General features: G+C 34.6%; 1 protein-coding gene across 1 annotated transcript in view; it reads left to right on the top strand.

Moving 5' to 3' along the window:
* LOC145269055 (uncharacterized) overlaps positions 1-25,292 on the top strand; it is a 688,318-nt gene that overhangs the window by 293,726 nt on the left and 369,300 nt on the right. Inside the window, exon 4 of the mRNA XM_080124656.1 lies at positions 22,639-22,683. Within this exon, the coding sequence (XP_079980782.1) occupies positions 22,639-22,683 (45 nt within the window). The remainder of the gene's footprint in view (positions 1-22,638; positions 22,684-25,292) is intronic.

Raw genomic sequence — 25,292 nt, forward strand, 5'->3', positions numbered from 1 at the left:
AAGCACACATTTTTCTGATTCCAATACCGATTCTGATGCCACCAAAAGTTAAGATTTTTCCAATCCCCGATTCCAATTAATCGTCTCAACACTAATAACCATAGATATATACATATGTATTTTTAATACAATATTTTACACGTAAGATGTTCTTACTTGTGTCAGGTGGTCAGTTGGTATGTCGGTGATGCTATATTTCGGAATAATTCCCTTCATCAAGCTTGTGTTCAACTTTCAAACGTGGATGATGGGTTTTATTGTAGATGGAATGTGTTCACAGAAATTGGAAATTAATTTATCTATATCAGGTGCATAAGTTATTAATATCGGGCGTATGTTAGTACCCAATATTATTTACAGTTTTGTTTTAAAATTAATAGTTAGGATTAAATACTTATCTATGTCTTAGTAACTATTTTTCTTTTCGTTTATTTTTTTATATTATTTTTGGCGGTTCTGTTTTTTTTTCCATTTATTTTCTGCGTCAGGTGTTTTGACTTTTTTATATACATTTTTAATTTTTTTGTTTTTACATACGCATCACCACTTATCAAGGCTAAGAGACCACTCGAGAATAAGGATTAAAGAGTGTACAGTAGACAATTGGACAATATAGTAATCTTTAGTAATGGAGATTTGGTAAATTTGTTAACTTAAGTGGAACGGCTCATCAAAAACTTGTTTACGTTAGACTTGAAGACAACCATATTGTAGTCAGCTGGAAAGCAGGAAAATGGAAGACAATTCCATAGGCGTGCAGTTCTAAGAAAGAAGCTTTGCTCATGGAATCTACGTTTAGGTTTGGGCAGAGATAAAGAGTGGGGGGGGGAGTTATTGATAGTGTTTTCTGCTATACAAGTGTTTCTTGTGAAAGTTTGGCGAGGGGGGACCATAGATTAGAGCACTTGCTATATTTTTACTATTAATATCGGACGTATGTTGGTACATTAATAATGGTGTCGCTGATTTAATAGCTGTGTTTGTTTTTAAACGTGTTTATATGTTATTTGGTGTTAGAGCATTACAAAGAGTCAAAATAGTAAATAAGGCAAGGTCATTTCAGATTATGGCTAATTTGGAAATACACAGGAGTGGACCAAAATGAGGAGACCGAACGAATGTCAAGGTCATCTGATCCAACCAGTCTCAATAAGCAACAGTTAAAGTGTAATTAAATTGCTTATGTTTTAGCTTTGCTTCAAATGAGAAAAGACGATTAGGAAATTTGGAGTTTGCAAGGAGGAAAGATGAGAGTGGGGTGTTAATTGAAGAACAATCAAATGGAGCTCCAGGGAATTGGGAGACAGATTGGAGGCCGATTGGTTAATCAAGGAATAAAAGCAATCATTTATCATGTTGGAAAAGAACACCAAAAGGACGCACTACATACATATACACATGTGTTTTGTATATATACTAGCAGTTCAGCCGGTCCTTGCCCGGGTCCTGTGTACTGTTCATAGCTTTATGTGCATATGTATATATATTAAAAAGTTTGACTCGTATCCAGGTAACCTACATCTAAAATTTCAAGTGTTTAGACCGTGAACTGGCAGAAGAGTTTGGAAGAGTCTGCAAAGATCTACTCTTTCAACTTTGACCTCTTGACAGTCACATTTTCGCCCAAAACTAATTAAAAAGCTTTTTGCATGTCTGAATACCCTTTATGTAAAATTTCAAATGTTAAGACCCAAAATTGGCTGAATAGTTTGCAAGAGACCGCAGAGGTAAAATATTTTGAACTTTGACCCCTTGGCAGCAAAATTTGCGACCAAAAACGGATTAAAAAGCCTGCCATATGTTTGAATACACTTTATGTAAAATTTCAAATGTTTAGACCAAAAATTGGCTGAGTAATTTGGTAGAGACCGCAGAGATCAATTTTTTCTTAAATTTAACCTCGGTTTTGATCCCTTAATATTTATTGTTTTGGATTCAAATCAAATTAAAAAGTTTGATCTATGTCCAAGTACCTTACATCTAAAATTTCAAGTGTTTAGACCGAAAATTGGTGGAGGAGTTTGGTAGATTTTCAAAGGTCAAATCGTTGAACTTAGACCCCTTGACAGCCAAATTCCAGACCAAAAACCGATTAAAAAGATTTTCCCAAATCTCAATACCCCTTATGTCATTTCTCGAATCTAGACTGAAAATTAACAGAGTAGTTTGGTAGGGAAAGTGCACACACACACACACATACAGACAATTTCACTTTTGCAGGTATATATATATATATATAAATATATGGTTATATATAATGTGTATATATAATATAAATATATATAATGTTTATATATACAGCATAATCGCGTTGATACACCGGTTCTTGTCAGATGACCGAAGTTAAGCAACATTGAGCCTGGTTAGTACTAGATGGGTGACTATTTTGGAATTCTAGGTGCTGTATGTGCTTTCCACTTATCTCGGCATTTGTTTCCAGTCGTCCTGTACATACATTTCACTTGTCACTATTACTTAACAATGTTGACTCAGGAGAGGTTTAGTTGGAGATTGTGCACCTCCTGCCACAAAAATTTCACACGCAGTCACCCCTTGTGGGTACCCATAATCTGTCAAAGACTGAAGGAGCCTGTTTTTTTTGTTTATAATGTTTATATATATAAATATATATATATATATATATATATATATATATATATATATATATATATACACGCACACACTTTGCTAAGAACATAACTTTTATACTACAATTTATTCTTAATTATTGGTGTGATTCTCGATTAACCCATAAAGGCTATCGTATGTGTGTGTGTGTTGGGCAAAGACTAGGGGAACCAATCCCAAAATCAAACACCACTGCCTTGTGGGCTTATTAATTCCTTCACCCTCGACTGGACACTTTTCTACAAGGAGGGATCGCTTTTTTTCACTGATATTTTCGAAAGTCATCCCCTCTTTTCGATTAACTAGCCTTAATTTAAACATTCGCCACTTTCGCCTTATGGGTTTTATCACAGCAAAAGGCTAAGAGATAGGTACTCTGACTTCAAATCCTACTGCTGCCTTGCTGTTTTCCTTAAAAGGCTATGAAACCTCATGCAGAAAGAAAAGGCGTAGTAGCGGACACGATAAGGTGACTGTTTACCTCACTGAGATTACTTTCGGCTAGAAGCTGCACCCTGCTCTGCTGCCAGTGTTAGAGAATGGATAGAGAGAGAGAGAGAAAGAGATAGAATGTTAAGGAATAGAGAGAGGGAGAGAGAGAGGAAGAGGTGAGTTATAGTGTAGACACGTTGACCGGAAGTAAAAGATCAGCTGATTTGATTGCGTGTGAGTCATGTGATCAGGTTAGCTGAATCGTTGAGATTTGATTTGGACACAGAAGACAACGGACGGCTTCCCATTGTCTCCTCCTCTTAACGGGGGGGGGGGACGAACGCTGACGTGTGTAGAAGAAGAACCCACACAGGCCGATTTCACTTCCACCTTCTGCAGGACATCTGGAGAAAGTGAAATAAAAACTATAGAACTAATTCCTTGTCTTGGAGTGATTGAATCTTCATCCAAAAACAGGTATCAAGTCTCCCTCCAGGATGAGAAATTTCCAGATGGTCCAACATCGAAGAAGCAGAGGTAGGTTCTGAAAATACATATCACTCACACACGATTCCCTTTATGATACAACAAACACTCAACCCTTTATATTAGAGACAATATAACACCAGTCGTCGAGGGTTCGCTGCACTGGATGTGAGCATTGGAGGTTCAGAGGGTGTCTATCTGATGCGTAAAAGATACTGCACCTAAACTGCGCAAGCAAATTTGGAGCCAAGGTGGAAAGTCCTGTGGCGGTGAAGTGAGACTACACCAACACCGAGGAATAAAGGACTGAGGCCCCGACTAGTCATCGTCAAGACTGATGGACTGCATGATGATGATGATGATGATATATATATATATATATATATATATATATATATGTCCAAATAAATTATGGGGTCTTTCTAAGTAAATAAAAATGAGCTTCGAGGGGAAACCGCTATTTAACCGTATTTATCGTAAAAAAATCGACAAGAAATCTAAATTTATAAACAATGAAAATTAACAGTAAAATCATCTAGGAGTTCATGGTGTAACGGTTAAACGCACCAGACTGTGATACACATGGTCCGGAGTTCGATTCCTAGAAACAGTCAAGCTATGCTGACGAGAGGTAGTTACCTTGAAACATGCATGTACGTAGATTACTGTTTTAAAAATTATATATATATATATATATATATATACATATATATATATTTCAATCTTCTGACCTGTAGTCATCGTCTATAGGTATTAAATGATTATTATTGTAATATATATATATATATATATATATATATATATATAAATAATGTTATTTTTGTATATGCTTATAAAGTTGATGCACTACTAAATTAATTACTCGATTATTGTAAACACTGGAATACAGCTGCTAGGCGTAACTGATCGTAATGTGGTCTATATTTAGTTTAATTTAGTTTTATGCAACGGGAACAAAACGTTTTTGGGAAAAATTCAAATACCTCCTATTTTTGTGAAAGTTTTACAATAGGTATTCTTTTTTTATAAAGTCTTGTGCTATTCCACTAGAAAATATTTAAATTTATAACTGCACTAGAATGAAATATTAGTGCTGTATACATTTCTAATATTCATTGAAGCTAACCCTTTAATGGGATTACTTAACTCACACACACACATATATATACAGATAAATTACTAGAAAAATATCCGTTTCAGGATCAGTAAATATCAAGGTCCAAAGGCCACTCAAGGATTAGGGTTAATGAATGTACGGTAGTCATTGGTACAATAGTGTAATAATTGATTAGTTGTGGGAATTTTGTATCATTTGATTATCTAAGGCGACGGCGCAACTAGAATTTGTTTACATTGGATTTGAAGACAACCTTATTGTAGTCAGCTAGAAAAACAGGTCAGCAGAACAAAGTTTCCACAGTTTTATGAATAAAGAGAGTGGGAGAAATTATTGATAATTGTTTTAGCTAGACGAATGTGTTTTGTGAAAGTTTGGCAAGGGAGGGAGATTAAAGCTCAGACGAGCATTTACCATGAAAATAATGATAGACCAGGGACAGGCTAGCAACGTCTTTTCTGCGGGAAAGCAGTCCCCAAACAAAACTGTCTTGCACCATTTTTATGTTCTCTTATGAAGATTACAAGGGAGGTACTATGACACTTTTCTCATTTCTAGAATCTCTATTTTAATTTCGATCAAAATTCATTACTTGATTTTCATTCTAGAAAATGTTGCAAATTCAAGGCTTAAGCATAAGGGCGCCTTAAGAAAATATTGAAATTGAGGGAATTTTGCTTAATTGGTGTCTAATGACTATTAACTATAGACTAATTTCAATGAAAGTTTCTAAAATTTTGAATGGGAGGTTGTGTCCATATCATGCTTTTAAAAAAACCTCCAAAATACTCCACAGAAAAAAAAAATGTGATTCCGAAATGTTCTTCAGGATTAGCCATCCATCATAGTCTTGAGCCCCTGGAAGGGCATAGGCCATCGACAACTTTGTAGATGCTTTTGTAGCGAGAAGATTTTTGGGTGTGTGGCTCCACTCATGACCTTCCCAGAAGGTACATCCAGCGTCCAGCCTTCCCAAATGGTCGCCCCCTTTGGTACTGGGCAGGCTCAATCTTGCTTAACTTCGGTGATCTGGTGAGAACCGGTGTGTCAACGTGAGTGTGCCGTACAATCTTCAGGATTAGGAAACCCCAAAATAATTGTTTTAAAGGATCTTGCTGTTCATTTTTTTTTCAGTCTTAGATTAAGCCAGAATTGGGGCTGGGGGGGGAGGGGTAATTTTAGACGGTTTCTTTTATTTTCTTTGGAATTCATTTTACCATTTGTATTTCTTTAAAGACTATAAGTAAAAGTTTCACACAGTGTCTTATAAGAAAATAGAATGAACATAAGTAAATGACGTCAGAGGAGTGACGTCACTTATACTTTTTTTCTCACTTATACATGTGTAGATTTCAGAATATGTCAAAATTGAAAATGTGTATAAACAGTTTTTGAGAAAACTTTGCTGTAGCTATTCCAGACTTTTATATAATAGGGTCTGCCCAGATTTTTAATTCTTTGAAATTTAATAGTGTTATGTATTGGGACCTTATGCCAGTAAGTACAGATTATGCTAACTAGTATGAATTTCGTTGAGAGTTACAAAGTACATATCAGGATAACCTGACAACAAACGGAAATAGATCCAATGCGGCTGGTGTGATTGAAGCAGGAGAGTCAAGGATTGAGTCCCCTGCTTCAAAATATTTACAAAACGTACTAGAGAGTGGAACGATAAAATTGTCACCCTAGAAAAGACGAGATGATTTCATTTCCGTTTGATGAAAACCGGTTTTCTTTTTTTTTTTTTTTTTGATGCAAACCATGTACTAGTTGGACAGTTGTGTGCAAATCGTGAGAGCGATAGGAGATTTCTATCATGCCTGAAAGTGGCACAATGTTCCAACGAGCAAGATTGAAGATGCACTGCTGTACAACTCATACTCTCTACCGATCAAAGTCATGAAAACAGGACCATTGCCAGCACCTTCAAAATGCATCGTTTGATTGCCACAAACTACACAGGGTGATGAAATACAGTTTTTGCCATGATTATGCTCCTTGGCGGGGTTTCAAGTGAGGGCCATATAATGCCACATCGCATCTTCGAAGTTGGATTGACAGTCAGAACCAAAGTGTGTCTGGATGTGCGAAAGAGTGTGGTGATCTTCAGGTGCAATTAGATGGCCGCTGCCAGACCATGGCTGTGGCAGCAAGACTTGGTACCGGCCCACATTTCCAAAGAGATCCAGGCTTAGCTTCTGAAGGAGTGCTATGACTTTATACCCTTCTCTCATTGGCTCCCTGATCTGAACCCACTGGACCACTTCGATTGGTCATACATTGAGGACATCACCAATATAACCTCCCACAATACCACAGCCAGCCTGATCCCTTCTAACCACTGGGTTGTCGCTGAGTTCCCACTGACACTTGTGGAAAAGACATGCTCGCAGTTCGGGACATATCGAGGTGCTGATTGGAGCTGAAGACGACTACATTGAATAGATGTCAGCTCTATTATATAAAGTTACCTGAATTGATTTTTTTTAATACAAGTTCTAAAATAAAGCTGTAGTGTTATTTTCTTTGGGCGACAATTTTTCTCTTCACTTTGCAAAAATGCAGATGTCAAATAATATTACATAAAAATGATGTAATATGTTCAGGAGCCAGAACAGAGTTTCGAGTCAGTTGGAATCATGAAACGAGAGAAGCGACAGGTGTCTGAAAATGTAGAGAGAACCTAAGTGAATATTGTCTTGAGATTCTACCCATTTATCAACCATTTTAAGGCTAAGTAAAAAAAAATTAGGCAGGAAATACTGTACATGGTCTCTCTCCTTCTTTAAATAAAACCTTTAAAACCCCAGTAAGTCTCCATTGTGTCCCATGCATGAGTAGATTTGTCTTGAACCTCAACAACCACGAAAGAATCATGGCGCACACATTGAAAAGTGACGATAAAACGAATGAAAGATCAGCTACCGCGCACGTATGTAAAAAGACTTTGGTCTCTTTATTAATAACCCACATGTGCATCCTACGTGTTTGTTGAAAACAGCAAGTGCAAACTGTTCATTTACAGTTAAATGAATGTAAAAATATCACACTAGTAATGAATAATGTCTAATGAAACGAAATAATTTTTATATATTTATTTCGAGAGATTTAATTACATCAAATTTTTAAAGCCTCAACCGTAAATTTTAGCCATTTGCTAAAACCAAATGTTGTGGATTTAGATCGAAATTGTAATAAGGTTTCTAGATACAAGGGTTAGCAACATTATATTTTGATTTTAATATTCGTAAACGGATATAAAAAGGGTTAAAAGCTCTTATGTTTAGGAAATTCATTTTACCTGTCCTGAGGCGGGTAATTTTTTTTTTTTTTTGCTCTTTTTATGAGAAACGCCTGATGCGGCTACTCAAATATGAATTGATAAAATAAAATGCTTGATACTGAAATTTTGAACATGGCAGACTGCGCATACGTTTAGTCGGTGATCTTGGCAAATCAAATACACCGGACAGGGTACATTGTTTGTGTGGAAGACTAGAGATTCGACAAACATCTGTTCTATGGTAAATTGCTGTGTGTCAAGAGCCCTTAACGGAAAGACGCCAAGAAAACGCAACAAAGATAACATCAAGAATCCAAATTTATATTCTGAGATGGGAAGAGTTAACATTGGGATGATCTGAGCGGAAAAAAGGCATTTGAGACAGGGTGTGCTTCCTTTGAGGAGAGCATGCAATGTGAAGGAAGGGAAAAGCATGTTGGACTCTCGGGCATAGGTGTGGTTGTCATATTCGCATATCTTCGGCACCGGTACATTAACTGCACAAGTGACTTGAGTGGATAATGCTTCCTTTGAGGCATGAGAAACCCACTTGAGTTATTTGTAATAAAGTCTGCAAGTGTATGCTAAGCTGGATAATGAAATGGAGAGATGAGGTGAGATGCTGTATTTCGTTGAAGAGAAAGGGGAAGATGGCGTCATAAATGGAGAAAGAAAGAAGAGATATTGGCAAGAGAGAGTGTCGAGAGAGACAGGAGACAGAGAGAGAGAGGGATAGAGAGAGAGAGAGAGTGTGTGTGTGTCAGAGAGAGAATGTCGGCAGAGAAAGAAAGAGAGAGAGAGAGAGAGAGGGGCTGAATAGAAAGCGAGTGGCAAGAGAGAAAGAGTACCAGAAAATATATATATATATATATATATATATATATATATATATATATATATATATATATATATATATTTAGTAAAACTGGTAATGAGTAAAAACCTGAAGAGTGCTCAATACTATTGCAGAGCAAATATGTGTTTTATTTTTTATTACGGTTTTATCTGTTTGGTTACATATGTTTCGGATGTTGGACCATGTTTACGATCCAACAGCTTCGTCTGTTGGATCGTAAACATGGTCAAACATCCGAAACATATGTAACCAAACAGATAAAACGGTAATAAAAAAATAAAGCATATATATATATATATATATATATATATATATATATATATATTCTGGTACTCTTTAAGCCCCCCCCCCTCTTTGGGTAGAGCACTGTCGTAAATAATCTCACCTGCTACTTTATTGGCTATTGGCTAAAAAATGCAAAGCTCGCTCTTTGTTTGTCTACAAACAGGCGGTTTGAGAACTGTAAAAGTGGTGGACAGATGTTTGTCTAAATAGACATTTGGACAGGTTATTTGCGGGCATTGCTTCCGTGGTCGAGTGGGAAAACTGCCGACTGTCAACACGACGGTTCTAGGTTCAATCCTTGGCTTGGGAGAGGTGCTAGTCTAGTGGCACTGGTGAGTTGTGATACAACGAAACAAGACTGTATGCCGATGACTGCAAATATATTAGTGTTGGGACGATCAATTGGAATCGGAATCAGAAATTACAAAAATTGGAACATTTGGGATATCGGAATCAGAAATATTGATGCCTATTTTCTGATGCCAAATCGATTCTTTTAATTGTTCTTGTTTATTTGATTTTTTTAAAGTAAAATCTTCCGTTGCTGGTAATATTGATAAATTAGTAAATATTTATTGATTATAAAATACAAGTAAAGCTAGAATCGATAGATCATCCTCACAAGTGTATTTTGACGTTTAGGAAAATCTCTGCATATTTAACATGTGGTTGTACGAAAAGCCGGGAAAATAACAATCTTATAGTTAAATGATTAGAGATTTATAAAGAATCGGAATCGGGAATTTAGCATAGAATTGGTAATTGTATGGGAATTGAGAAAATATTAGAATCGTTTCATCACTAATATATATATATATATATATATATATATATATATATATATATATATATATATATATCGTCTCATCACTAATATATATATATACATATATATATACATTCACACACACACAGACACACACACATATATATATGTGCGTGTCTGTGCGTGTTATATATGTGTTACAGAAGAACAAAAAAAAACATTGGTACCGTCGGTTTCAAATTAAACATAATGTGGACCAGTCTTTGGTTACCTATGTCGGGCTCTCTTCAGCCTCTGTTTTTTCTTTTAATATTTTGCTCTTATATTGATATTATCTTTATAATCAATCATTTTCCTGACATTTTTCTTGAATGTCAAAACATCGTTAATTCATTACCCACTCAGCATCAGCTGTATAGCGTAATGGTGAGAAGCCTTGACTGTCATTTGGGCAGTCGGGTTTCGATCCTGGCTTGAAGCAGTTGCCTGTTTAGCCGCACTGATGAGCTGTGAAACAGCAAAACAGTACGGTATGTGGATGACTATATATATATATATATATATATATATATATATATATATATATATATATATATATATATATATATATATATATATATATATATAAATTTTGCCGTTCGATTTAAACGCTTTTAAGTTGCAACATGAAAAAAATATATTAAAAAAACACAATCTTCTTCCACAAACAGCTAAAATAATTCACGTGAACTTTTTCAAACGTGATTGCTAGGAATGAACGCTGTCCACGCTACAAATCTCCAGTTCTTTCAACGGTTTTCTTTTTCTTTTTCATTTCGATACTTTTTTTTTTGTGACCAAGAGCGGAGGTCCGCTTGAAAAATTAAAAATTACAACAAAAATATAAAATACAAAAAGTAACATCGTTTTTCATGCTTACAAAATACTCTCATAACCTTTAAATCAATATATATATATATATATATATATATATATATATATATATATATATATATATATAACTACTTAATTTACTCACATAAAATTAATATACGAAGGTGTAGATTTATGCGTAAACTATAAGTATTTATTTCAAAAGTGCTCAATACGTAGGTAGAGCTAGTTAGTAAGTTATAAAATGTATATGGCGATTAAGCTACACTGAATATTCCGCGTTTCATCCACTCTAAGAGCCTGAAGAATCCTAGAGTGGATGAAACGCGGAATATTCAGAGTAGCTTAATTGCCATATACATTTTATAACTTACTATATATATATATATATATATATATATATATATATATATATATAAGAAATGCCATATGAGAATAGGATTGATGAGGCCCATGTCTACAAGTCTGAAAAGTATGCTGCTCTAACCAGGGACCTCAGAGATAGTGGATTCAGCGTCAGCGTATTCTCATTTGAAGTGGAAGCAAGGGAATTTGTAGGCTCGCGTGTCTAAAATCTCATGAAACAGCTGTCCATCTCAGGGAAGAGTTGAAACCGAGCACCGAAAGCAATGAGTGAGGTAGCAGAGAAGAGCTTCAGCTGGATCTGGTCGAGGAGGAATAAACCAACTTCATATATCTTAATTTTCCTAATTCCACAGTGGTTAAGACATCCATCTGCGACACGGAAGCGTATAAATACAATTATAATAAAAATTAAAAAGAAAAAGAAAAAATACATGGCAGCAGAGAAACATTTGGGAGTCATGACTTAGATGTGGCCCACCCCCTACAGTGTAAGGAGTATAGGGCCGAAACACTTGATTGAAGAGGTGTTCCCTCTGAGGACTCTCTCTGCTCTTTAGCTCTCCATCCGAGTAACCTTCCCCTATATATATATATATATATATATATATATATATATATATATATATATATATATATATATATATGTATATATACTAGAAAAAGTAACCGTCGTTGACTGGGTTCAAAACCAACCTACAGAAAATGGACTCTGATTTATGAAAATATGATAGGTTATGAAAAGGAAGGGTTGCAAATTTGGGTTGAATTTTGGGGTATCAAAACCAAAGCAAAATATGATGAAAGTAAAAATAAAATAGATAAATCCCATAATTTATTCTACCATACCTGTTCACACTGAAAAACTTATCACAATATTCTGTAAATCTATATTAAAAAACCGTGTTAAACTTTGTGACATATTTCCATTCTATGGAGGTCAGGTGCGAACGAGCACCCATAATTTTATTATACCATATTTCTTCAAACTGAAACATAATTATCAAAGTATACTTACACAGGTAGATATTAAAAGTCTTTATTAAAGTTTGTGCCTATTTCCATTCTATGGAGGCCAGGCGCGAACGCAGACCCCACAATTTTATTATACCATTACTATTTAAGTTAAAACATACTTATCAAAGTATTCTTATGTACATTTATATCAAAAACACTTGTAAACGCTTTTTTTTAATTTTAAAATTTTTTATTTCCATACTTTGTGGACCAGGCGTGAACGCAGACCCCACAATTTTAATGAACCACTGTTCTACCAGATCAAACATACCCATTCCTGTGTCTCGATACATCTTCTATCATTATATGGAATTAGTTTTTTAAAATAGTCAACCATATAGGAGCCTATTTGTGACCAGACACACACACACATACACTCAGCTTTATATATATAAATATGTTTGATGTGATAACTAATGGCTACCCATATGCAAACATGTTTCAGTGACCACCCTGCCAGAGAAAATCACCTCATCAGGCCAAGAATATCCACGAGAGTATCGGTCAAAAAACCGTCTTAACGTTGGAAATGATATTATCCCATTTATTGGTTTTAATTATAAAAAGAGGTAATGTTTTTGACGGATACTCTCGTGGATATTCTAGGCCTGATGAGGTGATTTTCTCTGGCAGGGTGGTCACTGAAACATGTTTGCATATGTGTAGCCATTAGTTATCACATCCAACATATTTATATTGCTCTGTCTTAACATTGAGCACTCTTTGATTGACACATTTTGGTTTTGTTTAAATAATACTACCAATAATATAATATAATATAATATATATATATATATATATATATATATATATATATATATATATTTCATGGGAGTAAACATATCACAATCATATTTGTATGTACGATCGTTTCAGAAACGATCGAACATACAATAATGATTTTGATCCTATGAAAACTTGATTGATAATTCACAATTATTAATCCCTCACCCTTATATATATATATATATATATATATATATATATGTGTGTGTGTGTGTGTGTGTGTGTGTGTGTGTGTGTGTTTTATTTTTTTTTACCGTATTTATCTGTTTAGTTACTGTTTCGGTTGCCGGATCGTATCAGCGATCCAGTAACCTCGTCAGACTCCATTACAAAGGTTCACAAACTATATTTACTTCAATAAGCTGGTTAAAATTGGCGTCTTCTCTCTCCCCCTCCCCTTCTATTTATGCTGATGATGAGACGATATCCAGAAATATTTTACTTATTTCTCGATGGTTTTATTTGTAAATATCGAATGAATAAAAAGATATCGTTTCCGAAACGATCGTGTATATAAATATGATTTTTGTTATGTTTTCTGCTATAAAAAAACTTGATTGATGATTTCACAATTATTAATCCCCCATTCGTTTCTATTTAAATAGCTCTAGGTAATTACACCTATTGAGCTTATCATAACTGCAATAATCAAAGCGTAGCACCTTTAAAAATATTTTACTGAGACTTTGGTCATTTAAATCCTGTCTATTACATTCTATAATATATGTGGTGATAGCATTCTATCGTTCCATTAACTATGACTTGATAGAGGTTCTAAGTAATTCGCAGTTGTATTCCACAAGAATCTGTGGCACAGAGGTTAGATACTTGGAAAAATCAATTGCAAAAAGTGATATACTCCTGAAAGTTGAAGGTTCAATTCACAGTGTGGGCGACGGAAAAATACAATTGCAATTTACTTAAGACCTCTATCTAGTCATGGTTGACGGAACAAGAGCATGCTACCCCCTGTGAAGTAAATAAAGGGTTCCGTTTTGAAATTCCGTCCAAATTCCTGAGTTCGACAGAAATATTCCTAAGTTCGACAAGATACACCACCTGAAGAAGGTCGGAGGTTACATTGACCGAAACGTTGTGAAAATTACACTCAAGATGAGAACAGTAGTCCGAAGAATCCTGATGATAGGAATAACCAGTCCTCATCTCAAAAATTCAGAAACGTAAAAGAGAAATAGTGTCAGAAGATATGGAAGGAAAGAAAGTGAGAGAGAAAGGCAGAAACGGAGATAAGATGTAAAGAGATAGAAAGTGCGATGAATAAAAAGTCAGTAGAGAGAAATAGGGAGAGGAATATATAGGAAAAAAGAGTAGCAGAAGAAATAAAGGCAAAGAGTGTAAAACTTATATAAAAACAGGAAAGAAAGATAAATATGTGCTAGAGAGAGAGAGAGAGAGAGAGAGAGAGAGAGAGAGAGAGAGAGAGAGAGAGAGAGTAACAGAATATAGTGTGTTAGAGAATGGAGAGACATAAAGAGAAAGAGGAGGGGAGCACTCAAGTATAATGAGCTAGTATAACACAGAAAGAGAAATATGCGCGTGTGAGAAATGACATGAGAGAGAGAGAGAGAGTGAGGGAGAACTTAAAGATAAAGAGAGAGAGAGAGAGAGAGAGAGTGAGAGAAAGATTAAAGATAAATAGAGAGACAGTGTGTGTGTGAGTGAAAAGTGATATGAGAGAAAGAGAGAGTGAGGGAGAGATTAAAGATAAAGAGAGAGAGAGAGAGAAAGTGTGTGCGTGTGTGTGAGAAGTTGTATAAGAGAGAGAGAGAGAGAGATTAAATAGAAGACATGAATAAATAAATTCGAACTGAAGAAAAACTTTGAGAAAAATTGACAAAACTGAAATAGTGTCAGAAGATATGAAGGGGAAGAAAGGGAGGAGGGGAGAAAGGGGAGATAAGATGTAAAGAGGTAGGGAGAAACTGTGATGGATAAAAAGTCCGAGTCAGAAGAGAGAAATGGGGAGAGAAATAAAGTTTCCGGCCACGGTTATGGTCTTTGGTGTTGTTCCAAGTGAGGGTCACATCAGAGAGTAGCAGAAGAAATAAAGGCAAAGAATGTAAAAATTATATGAAAGAGGGAAAGAAAGGGAGATTAATGCTGTTGTGTGTGGGAATAGAGAGAGAGAGAGAGAGAGAGAGAGAGAAGAAAGAAAGAAAGAAAGAGAAGAGAAAAGGAAAGTGTGTCAAAAATGAGATAATCTATCTATCTATCTATCTATCTATCTATCTATCTATCTATCTATAAAAGTGGACGCCTGTATGTCTGTGTGTATGTGTGTGTACATTTCTCTACGCAATAACTTTGTCAATTTTTAGTCTACAGACTCGAAATTTGATATACAGGGTACTAAGATTTTGGAAAATCTGTGATCGGTTTTCGGCTAGAAATTTGGCTGTTAAGGGGTCAAAGTTCAACGATTTGACCTTTGAGAACTCTATCAAACTCCTCCGACAATTTTGGGTCTAAACAATTGAAATTTTAGATATAGGTTCCTTGGAGATGGATCTAACTTAATAACTCGATTTAAGCCCAAAACAATAAATGTTAAGGGGTCATAATAGAGGTCAAAGTTTAAAAAATTGAACGCTTTTTTTTGTTTGTTTTTGCTAAACATACACTTCCAAACACCCGGGCAACGCCGGGCTGAAATGCTAGTATATAAAAAAAAGGGATAAAAATTACGTGTGAGAGAGAGGGAGGGGAACAGAAGACGAAAATCTTAATGACTTTGAACCGAAAATGACAGAAATCATTATTAACCGGAGCAAACACTTTTTTTCTACTTTCTTCATCCAAAAATTGGCGGCGCTACCCCGCCCACACTCGCCCGTCCAGTGGCACAGTGAATACACATTGGGCCGCGTCTTGCGCAATATTCCCATCATCCTGAATTTATTGGCAGAAAGGAAAACTTTGGCACCAAGAGGATACCCGACAGAAGCAAATGAAGTAAAAAGAAAAATGGCCTCTCTATTCTGCCGTTCTCTTGCAGAGAAAGGGGAACAAAAATGGCCTCTCAGTTTGACGAGGAATTTTTTTTTAAACATCGCAATGACAGTGAATACGCTCACATCTGTTGGCGCAAGACCGGTACGAGAGGCAGATTGCCATGGCCAAAGAATTTGTCTTTGCATTCAAAAGGTTGGTTAGAATCATTACGCCTTCTTGGCAGACAATAAATAAAAATACATATAGAATGAAGAAAAATTGTGAGAGAAAAAAATATAAGACTAAATAAAATCATATTTTTTTTGTTGAAAGACGTAAAAAGTTGCAATTGAGTTTATGCATAGTTTTTTTTGTTTTTTTTTCGTTGTATATTTCTTTTCCGTTCTGTGCTTTCAAGGCAACGTGTAGATGGGATAGGTTAAAGATTGCAGTTCACTCAATTTTTTGGCTGATTGATCAACACTTATTAAAGAGTGCTTGAGGGCAGAGGTTAAAATGGTGGACGATGATCGTCACGAAAAGAAAATCGAAAACAATAGATGAAATGGGGAGAACATCACTTAAGACAAACTGATCCGTATTATTCGGATTCTAGTGTTTTCATCTTGAACGCACAACGTTTCCATCCATGGAACCTCTTACCTTCTTCAAATATAGCTTGTCGAACGCTGAAACCATTCTCTTACTCAGAAATCTGCACAGAATTTGGAACGGAGCCTCTTAATTATCCACAGTGGTCGCATGCTATCGTTCCATTAGCCATACTGTGTTGAAGTCCTAAGTAATTCGCAATTGTACTCACAATTGAATTTTACAAAATATTGTATCCACTATGCAACAGATCCTTGCATGCTATATATATATATATATATATATATATATATATTTATATATATATATATATATATATATACTCGTGAGCAAAAATAAATGGGCCAAACAAATTTTATACATTTTATTGCAGTAAAACCGATATTGAACAAAGAACAATTGAACAAAGAAACTTAAACGAGACTAATAACACAGAACAAGACATTTACTATAATAAATGAATAAGATGAAATCGCATTCCATTTTAATTTCTTTCAAAGATCAATCCTTTTAGGCATGCTCTCAACCAAAGTGGAAGTGTGAAGAGGAGATGCTATTCCATTCGCTTTGCACAGCTTCCCGCAGTTTGTCATTGTTCTTAAAAGTTTTTTTTTCCGGCCAATACACGAGATATTATTGACCAAATATTCTCGATTGGGTTTTAATCGGGGCTTTGGCCTGGCCAAAATATCACATCAATTGAATTATCAGAAACACATTTTTTGTGACTTTAGCAGTGTGTGGAGAAGCATTATCATGTTGAAAAATAATGTTCTGGGATATTCTCAGCTTCTGGATACTTAGTAACAGTCCTTTGTTTGTTTTGTATTCCTTTGCGTTTGATTGACTTCTTACATCTAATAAGTCCCCCAACTCCTGCTGCAGTAAAAGTTCCCCATACCACTATCCCTCCATTCCCGTGTTTAACTGTCGATTTTATGCAACTTGGCGAGAATCTTTCTCCAGTTCTTCGAGTGCACCGTTCGGGAGTATCGGGGAGCATCACTAACAAGACAAAATCTTGATTCATCTGACCAGAAAACATTCCTGAACCAGTCTGTATCTTTTTTGGCAGAACCTGAGAAAAATCTCTTTCTATCATTGATGTTCTTTTTAGATAAAAATGGCTTCTTTGCATATCTTTTAGAGGCAAATCCCATTTGTTTCATTCGTCTAGATATTGTATATCAAGAAAGAGAATTTCCAGCCCCTGTTTTGAGTTCTTTGCTATGGTCAAAATAAGTTTTGTTTCGACCCTTCAAAAGAGTTAATTTAAGCCTATGGCCGTCCTTCAAAGTGGATGCTCTAGGGCGACCAGATCCAGATTTTCCTTTTACCAAGCGTTCGACTTCAAATCTTTGGCCAATTCGCTTCACTATAGAAAGAGATGTTTTCACATTTTCTTTTCTTAAAATATCAAAAATCTGCTTGTAAGTCATTTTGGACTGCTTTAATCCTGCAATTCGTTTTTTTTATATCCTTGCCAATATGCGGTCTTACTATTTTTAAAATTAATTTTTCCACTTATTATGGGAGGTTTCTTTTTAACACATATATTAGCGAGAGGAGAGGGTGATAGGGTGATAGATGCACAGTTCTTATATTTCTTGTACCACATTTTAGAGAGGAGGAGAGATACATATTCTTATAAAGGTTACACAATGTTCATAGTAAGATGATTAACACATTACCTTCAATTTGTGGAATGATGGTACGAAGACAAACAGTTACAACTATCGATGGTGATTCTTTATTTCATTGGACCAGTCGAATGATGATGACGTCAGGAGTTCACATTTGGGGTCTACATAGTTTAATCTTTCTACCCTTCGCTTCAAAAGGGGCAGCTGACCACTGACTGACTCTCCTGATCTCTGCTGACTAACAGACTCAACTGTTCTGCTTCAACTCTGCGATCTGACTAACTGTAGCACCTATATTGAGAATCCCCTTTTTGCTATGACGTCAGAAGTGTAGTTTCAAAACGTGACCAATTCACATAGCTAAGTACACATATATATTATTCCTTAATTGGAATTCATTTTTTGAGATGAGCATTATATATTAATTTATTTTTATTTCGGACTATTAGTCTCATCTTTATTAGTTGTTGTTTTTTTATCTTTTGGTTGGTTTGTTTATTCACAACGTTTCCTCTGGCTTTCGTCAGGTGGTAACCGCGACGGATAAGAACTTCGAATCTCCTAACTGCATTCTCAGCCATCACTGCCATCCGTAGTTGTTGTCTCTACGGTTCCAGATGAGCATTGTCTGAAAATAGCGGTTTCAATCCCACCCAAAGCGTGCCAGGGGTTAATTGGTCAAAATGTGGTGAGACGACAACAACTACGGATGGCAGTGATGGCTGAGAATGCAGTTAGGAGATTCAAAGTTCCTATCCATCGCGGTTACCACCTGACGAAGGCCAGAGGAATAGTTGGCCGAAACGTTGTGAATAAACAAACCAATCAAAAGATAAAAAAACAACAACTAATAAAGATGAGACTAATGGTCCGAAATAAAAATAAATTAAGCTACGATGGTGATTCTTTATTTCATTGGACCAGTCGAATGATGATGACGTCAGGAGTTCACATTTGGGATCTACATAGTTTAATCTTTCTACCCTTCGCTTCGAAAGGGCAGCTGACCACTGGCTGACTCTCCTGATCCCTGCTGACTAACAGACTCAACTGTTCTGCTTCAACTCTGCGATCTGACTAACTGTAGCACCTATATTGAGAATCCCCTTTTTGCTATGACGTCAGATGTGTAGTTTCAAAACGTGACCAATTCACGTGGCTAAGTACACGTTTTCCAAACACACTTTTGACAACAAAGAATTCTCCACTAACCTATTTTTTAACCCAACAATATATTTTAAATTTGTATTGTTTATTCTTTTAGCTGACATTTTTAATTTAGTTTCATAAAAAAAAAAACGAACAATCAATTCTTTTTACAATACAAGCAATATCTACATATTCCTAATAGAATTTAACAATAGCTAATTTCTAACATTACAATTTCTAAACCTTGCTTACAAGGTTCGAGTTTCGGCTTATCTTAATCTCATTTTCTCTTATCTAATGTTCTCTTATTTACATGGGAAGAGAACAGCCTTTTCTTGTAACATCATAATTTGTACATTAATCTTAGTTTATTTTTAATTTTTAATCTGTTCATATGCGTGTCACGTTATTACAGTGATAACGTCACCAGCTTTGAATGCTGCAGTTTCGGTTTCGATTCTAGCTGATTGCACCCAAATACTTTTTATTTACTTTTGAAATCACAACTCTATAATAATACTTACGAAATCTGGATAAATTAAAATATCATATTTAAGCGTAATTTACGCTGCGGCAAAAGAGGATACCTCCCGCTAGTTTATATTTTTTTATTACAGTTTTATCCGTTTAGTTACACATGTTTCTGTTACCGAATCGTATTAACGATCCAGCAACTTCGTCAGACTTGAACAGAAGTGGTTATTATGATTTGGAAAGAGGATATTAGAAGAAGATGAAAAAAAAAGGGGGGCGTGGACTCAATTTTGATCTGACAACTTTTAAGTTTTAAGATTTAATAATTAAATAAACATCGATCAGGAGTGAAATTGAGTATAAAAACTTTAGCCAGATACGACACGAATTGGATGAGAGAAAGAGAGAGAGAGAGAGAGAGAGAGAGAGAGAAAGAGATGGAGATGGGGAAAGGAAGAGGGTGGGAGATAAGATATGAGTGAATGATGTAAGCTGCGTATGACTTTGGAGGCCGGGGTTGGTGGAGAAAGGAAAAGAGAGAGGTAAGTGCTAAATAGAGAAAGAGAAATACAAGTGGAACTAGCAGGTTGTCGGGTTGTCACGGTGTCATATGAGATTTGACACGTAAAGGATTTATGCGGATTGGGGGGGGGGGCTTGTTCGGAATAACTAAGATACGTAACTCTGCAATAGTATTGAGCACTTTCTTCAGGGTTTTTTTCCAATTACCATTATATATATATATATATATATATAAACATATCTACTTCGTACGAGCTCCTGTCATATCAAAGAACCTACTGTTAATTTTATATGATTATTATATTAATTAGAAGAGATAGGCATATGTGTATTTTATAGAATTAATGGTTTCCATATTGTGTTAAATTCTATACTAGGTCTACTTAGTAGCTTAACGTCGCCCAGCATAGGCACTGTTTTTTTTAATCATCTTACGTTTCTACTCCGTCTATAACTTTCACTTTGTTTCTTAAATGTGGATGGTTTCCCATTTTCCTCCATATGTGGTCGGTCATGCCGGAACAAGAGCCTGGATTAAATAAAGGGTTCAATTCAAAATTATGTGCAGATTCGAGAGTCTGACACAAAGATTCCCAAATTTGACAAGACACACCTGAAGAAGACCAGAGGTTACATCGACCGAAACGTTGTGCGAATCACACTCAAGATAAGAACAATAGTCCGAATAATCGAAATAACATGATTCATCAATCCTCGTCTAAAAGTTTACAAACACGAGGAAATAATTATCCAAAAGAATAGTCCATCCATCTGTTTCGTATGTGTTAAAAACAACGGTAAAAAAATTAAAATATTAAAAACAACGGTAAAAAAAATTAAAATATTAAAAACAACGGTAAAAAAATTAAAATATTAAAAACAACGGTAAAAAATTAAAATATTAAAAACAACGGTAAAAATATTAAAATATTAAAACAACGGTAAAAAATTAAAATAAATATTAAAAACAATGGTAAAAAATAAATACTAAAACAACGGTAAAAAATTAAAATATTAAAACAACGGTAAAAAATTAAAATATTAAAAACAACGGTAAAAAAATTAAAATATTAAAACAACGGTAAAAAATTAAAATATTAAAACAACGGTAAAAAAATTAAAATATTAAAACAACGGTAAAAAAATTAAAATAAATATTAAAAACAAAAAAATTGTTGTTTTCATTTTCATATTTTACCGTTGTTTTTATGTAACAAGCGATCTCGCTGTAGACAGTTGGGAAGCAAACTCGTGATATTATGATACTATACTGGTTGGATGTTTTTGGTAAGAAACTTTGGTCATGGAAGTTTCTATTTGGTTTCTGGTAAAAGAAAAAGAAATTAAAACTTGGTTTTGTCAGCTTAGTTTTTAATTCGATTGGAAGTATTTTGAAGCAGAGATTATTGCATTTATATAAAGTGTAAAGCAAATTTTGCTGACGTCAATATTTTCTCCTTTGACTGTTGTTTTAATATTTATTTAAAAATTTTTACCGTTGTTTTTAATACTTTAATTTTTTTACAGTTGTTTTTTAATCTTTATTTTGATTTTTGTACTGTTGTTTTTAATATTTATTTTAATTTTTTTACCGTTGTTTTAATATTTATTTTAATTTTTTTACCGTTGTTTTTAATATTTATTTTAATTTTTTACCGTTGTTTTAATATTTATTTTTATTTTTTTACCGTTGTTTTAATATTTATTTTAATTTTTGTATTGTTGTTTTTAATATTTATTTTGATTTTTTTACCGTTGTTTTAATATTTATTTTAATTTTTTTACCGTTGTTTTAATATTTATTTTAATTTTTTTACCGTTGTTTTTAATATTTATTTTAATTTTTGTATTGTTGTTTTTAATATTTATTTTAATTTTTTTTACTGTTGTTTTAATTTTAATTTTAATTTTTTTACCGTTGTTTTTAATACTTATTTTAATTTTTTTAACCGTTATTTGTAATATTTTAATCTTTTACCGTTGTTTTTAATATTTATTTTAAATTTTTTTACTGTTGTTTTTAATATTCATTTTAATTTTTTTACTGTTATTTTTAATATTTATTCTAATTTTTTACCATTGTTTTTATATTTATTTTACTTTTTTTTACCATTGTTTTAATATTTTAATTTTTTACCGTTGTTTTTAATGTTTATTTAAATTTTTGTACTGTTTTAAATATTTATTTTATTTTTTTTACCGTTGTTTTAATATTTTAATTTTGTTACCGTTGTTTTTATATTTATTTTAATTTTTGTTCTGTTGTTTTTAATATTAATTTTAATTTTTTTTTGTTTTTAATATTCATTTTAATTTCTTTATTGTTGTTTTAAATATTCATTTTAATTTTTGTTTTACTGTTGTTTTAAATATTTATTTTATTTTTTTTAGGCGTTCCCGGAAACATAAGAAGGAGAAAATCCGATATAAGAAAAGGTAAGATCTGATTGTTTATTGTTTATATTTCTAATATAAAAAAAGTTAGTTTCATTCGTGTCATATATATGTTGCATCTTATAAACTCGATATTTAATTCTGAATAGCCAAATCCCGGCCGGCAACATTTAATGAGCTTTGCAAAATCTGAATAAAAAAAAAAGAAAGAAATCCACCCTCAGATCGAAATTAGAATTTTATATTGTTTTGTCCACGCTGTTATATGGAAGTGAAACTTAGCATCATATTCAATGCTACTAAGACTAAACTTGTTTCCTTCAATAATTACAAGAAACCTCCTCTACCACCAATAGCAATGGCCAAAGACTTATTATCTGAAAGTACTTCTTTTAAACTCCTTAGCCTAACGTTCACAGGGAATATGAGTTGGAACAATTAAATTGAGAGCATTGATAGGACTGCTGCGAAGAAGGTAGGCTCTCTCTACCGTGCTAGAAAGCTACTTATCCCAAAAGTATCCTGTACCTCTATAAGGCCACCATTCGCCCATGTATGGAGTATTGTTGTCATGTTTGGTCTGGTGCATCTGCTACAAATGTCTTGCTCCTTGACATGGTTCAAAAGAGAGTCCTGAACTGTCATCTAAGCTTCAGCCTCTGTCTCATCATCGACATGTTGCATTCCTCTGCCTGTTCTACAAGTATTTTAATGGTGAATGCTCTGACGAACTGCAAGCACTTGTTCCCCCTCGATGTAAATATCCCTGACAAGCAGCCAAATCCCACCCCTACACAATAGAGATCCTTAGATGTAAGAGAGCTTTCAACTATAGCAATTTCTTCCCCAGAACTGCTAGACTTTGGAATTCCCTACCGGGTCTCTGCTTCTCCGACTGTACTGACATGCATAAGTTCAACTGTAACGTGAACCAACATCTTGCTGTCCAACTCCCTACATAGTACCTCTGTAGCTTATGTGCCTGATAGTAGCCCCCTACATCAAAATAGCAATGTGCCTTGTTTGGGGTGAAAATAAAAAAAATCTCAAAATCAGACAAGAGACATGTTTGATTCAAAGTGCCTTAGAAAGAGTCTAAAGATCAAATGAAGGAATCAAACTACCAATCAATAAATCATAGATCAACAGCTAGTATTGTCAATTATTTGCAAACAACGACTAGGACATTCCCTAAGGTTGAGCCTAAAGAGAATTGCTAAGAAAGTATCTTAATGGGAGAATAAGTAGAGGGGGACCAAAAATGAGCTAGAATCAAATAATCAAGAGAGATTTGCTCGTAGTGGGAATAATTGGGAAGATCGGACATTTAATTGCCTCATGTATCACTGGGAAGACATTTACTTGTTGCTCACTTCACAAGATGTGACACAAGATCAGAAAGTGGGGATGTCCAGGTCGCATCCCTAAAGGAGGGGTGTTCTGGCTTTGCAAAAATTGTCTGAGCATTTCTATCGGCATTGCCTGATAAGTGCACCCGAAATCAGGGAGGCAAGGCCTGGGATGGTGGACTTCCTAGGTATTACCCAGGCAGCATACCTCAGCCTGACAAGTAGAGGACCAATAATCAGCCTCTCATCTGTCGGGTTGATTGCCAAGAACGGGTTCTTAATTGGTACTTTCTACTCAGGTTTCCAAGCAACCGAAGCAGCGAGGAGACCAACCATACATCAATAAAATAATGATTATATATATATATATATATATATATATATATATATATATATTTTTTTTTTTTTTTTTTTTTAAAACCACCATGTTGTCACATTTGGGCTGGTGTATCTGCTACTAGTCTCTCGCTCCTGGGCAAAACGCTTTATTGATATCATGAACTGTTTCAGCAGCTTTTCGGTCTTAAAATAATAAATTGGGCGAATTTGCTTGTAATCAACATTCTGAAAAGAAGAGATAATTATTTTAAAACGATTGTAATTTAAACTATTAGATAAAGCGAAAAATGCTCTTTAAAATAATATATAAAGTAAAGGTATTATAACGAAAACTTATTAGAAAATACATCATTTGAAATCCAAATTAAAAATTCCGGAATAACTTTCATGTCAACCTAATAAAAAACGGGAATCATCAATTGTTTCGCAGATTTAACAGCAGGACAGTTGTTAAATTCATAATTTTTCAGTTTCCCTTTTTTCTAGACCCAGAAGGCAATTTACTCTGATGTCTGAAACCACCAGGGACAAAACTGTATCCGCAATTGCCTCCTATGACCCTGGTACCTGCTGGAGTACATTTTCCTCTATCTACTGCTTATGTTTAGTAAGGCAGAGAGTCTTGTAATCCTTGGGTGTCAGTTTTGTCTCTGAGGTCTTACCCCACGCAGATTCTCCTGACGTGTCTAGGTTTATGGTTATTTAATTTCTGTTAATGCGGGCTCTCTCTACCGTGCTAGAAAGCTACTTATGCTTTAAAGTATCATCTATCTCTACAAGGCCACCATTCGTCCATGTATGGAGTACTGTTGTCACATCTGGGCTTGTGCATCTGCTACTAGTCTCTCGTTCCTGGACAGGGTTCAAAAGAGAGTCGCCAACCTGATAAGTTCTGAACTGTCATCTAGGCTTCAACCTCTGTCCCATCGACGTAATGTTGTATCCCTCTGCCTGTTCTACAAG

The sequence above is a fragment of the Euprymna scolopes genome, chromosome 45, assembly GCF_053919585.1.
Source record: "Euprymna scolopes isolate OS-2025 chromosome 45, ASM5391958v1, whole genome shotgun sequence".
NCBI classification, from domain to species: Eukaryota; Metazoa; Mollusca; class Cephalopoda; order Sepiida; family Sepiolidae; genus Euprymna; species Euprymna scolopes.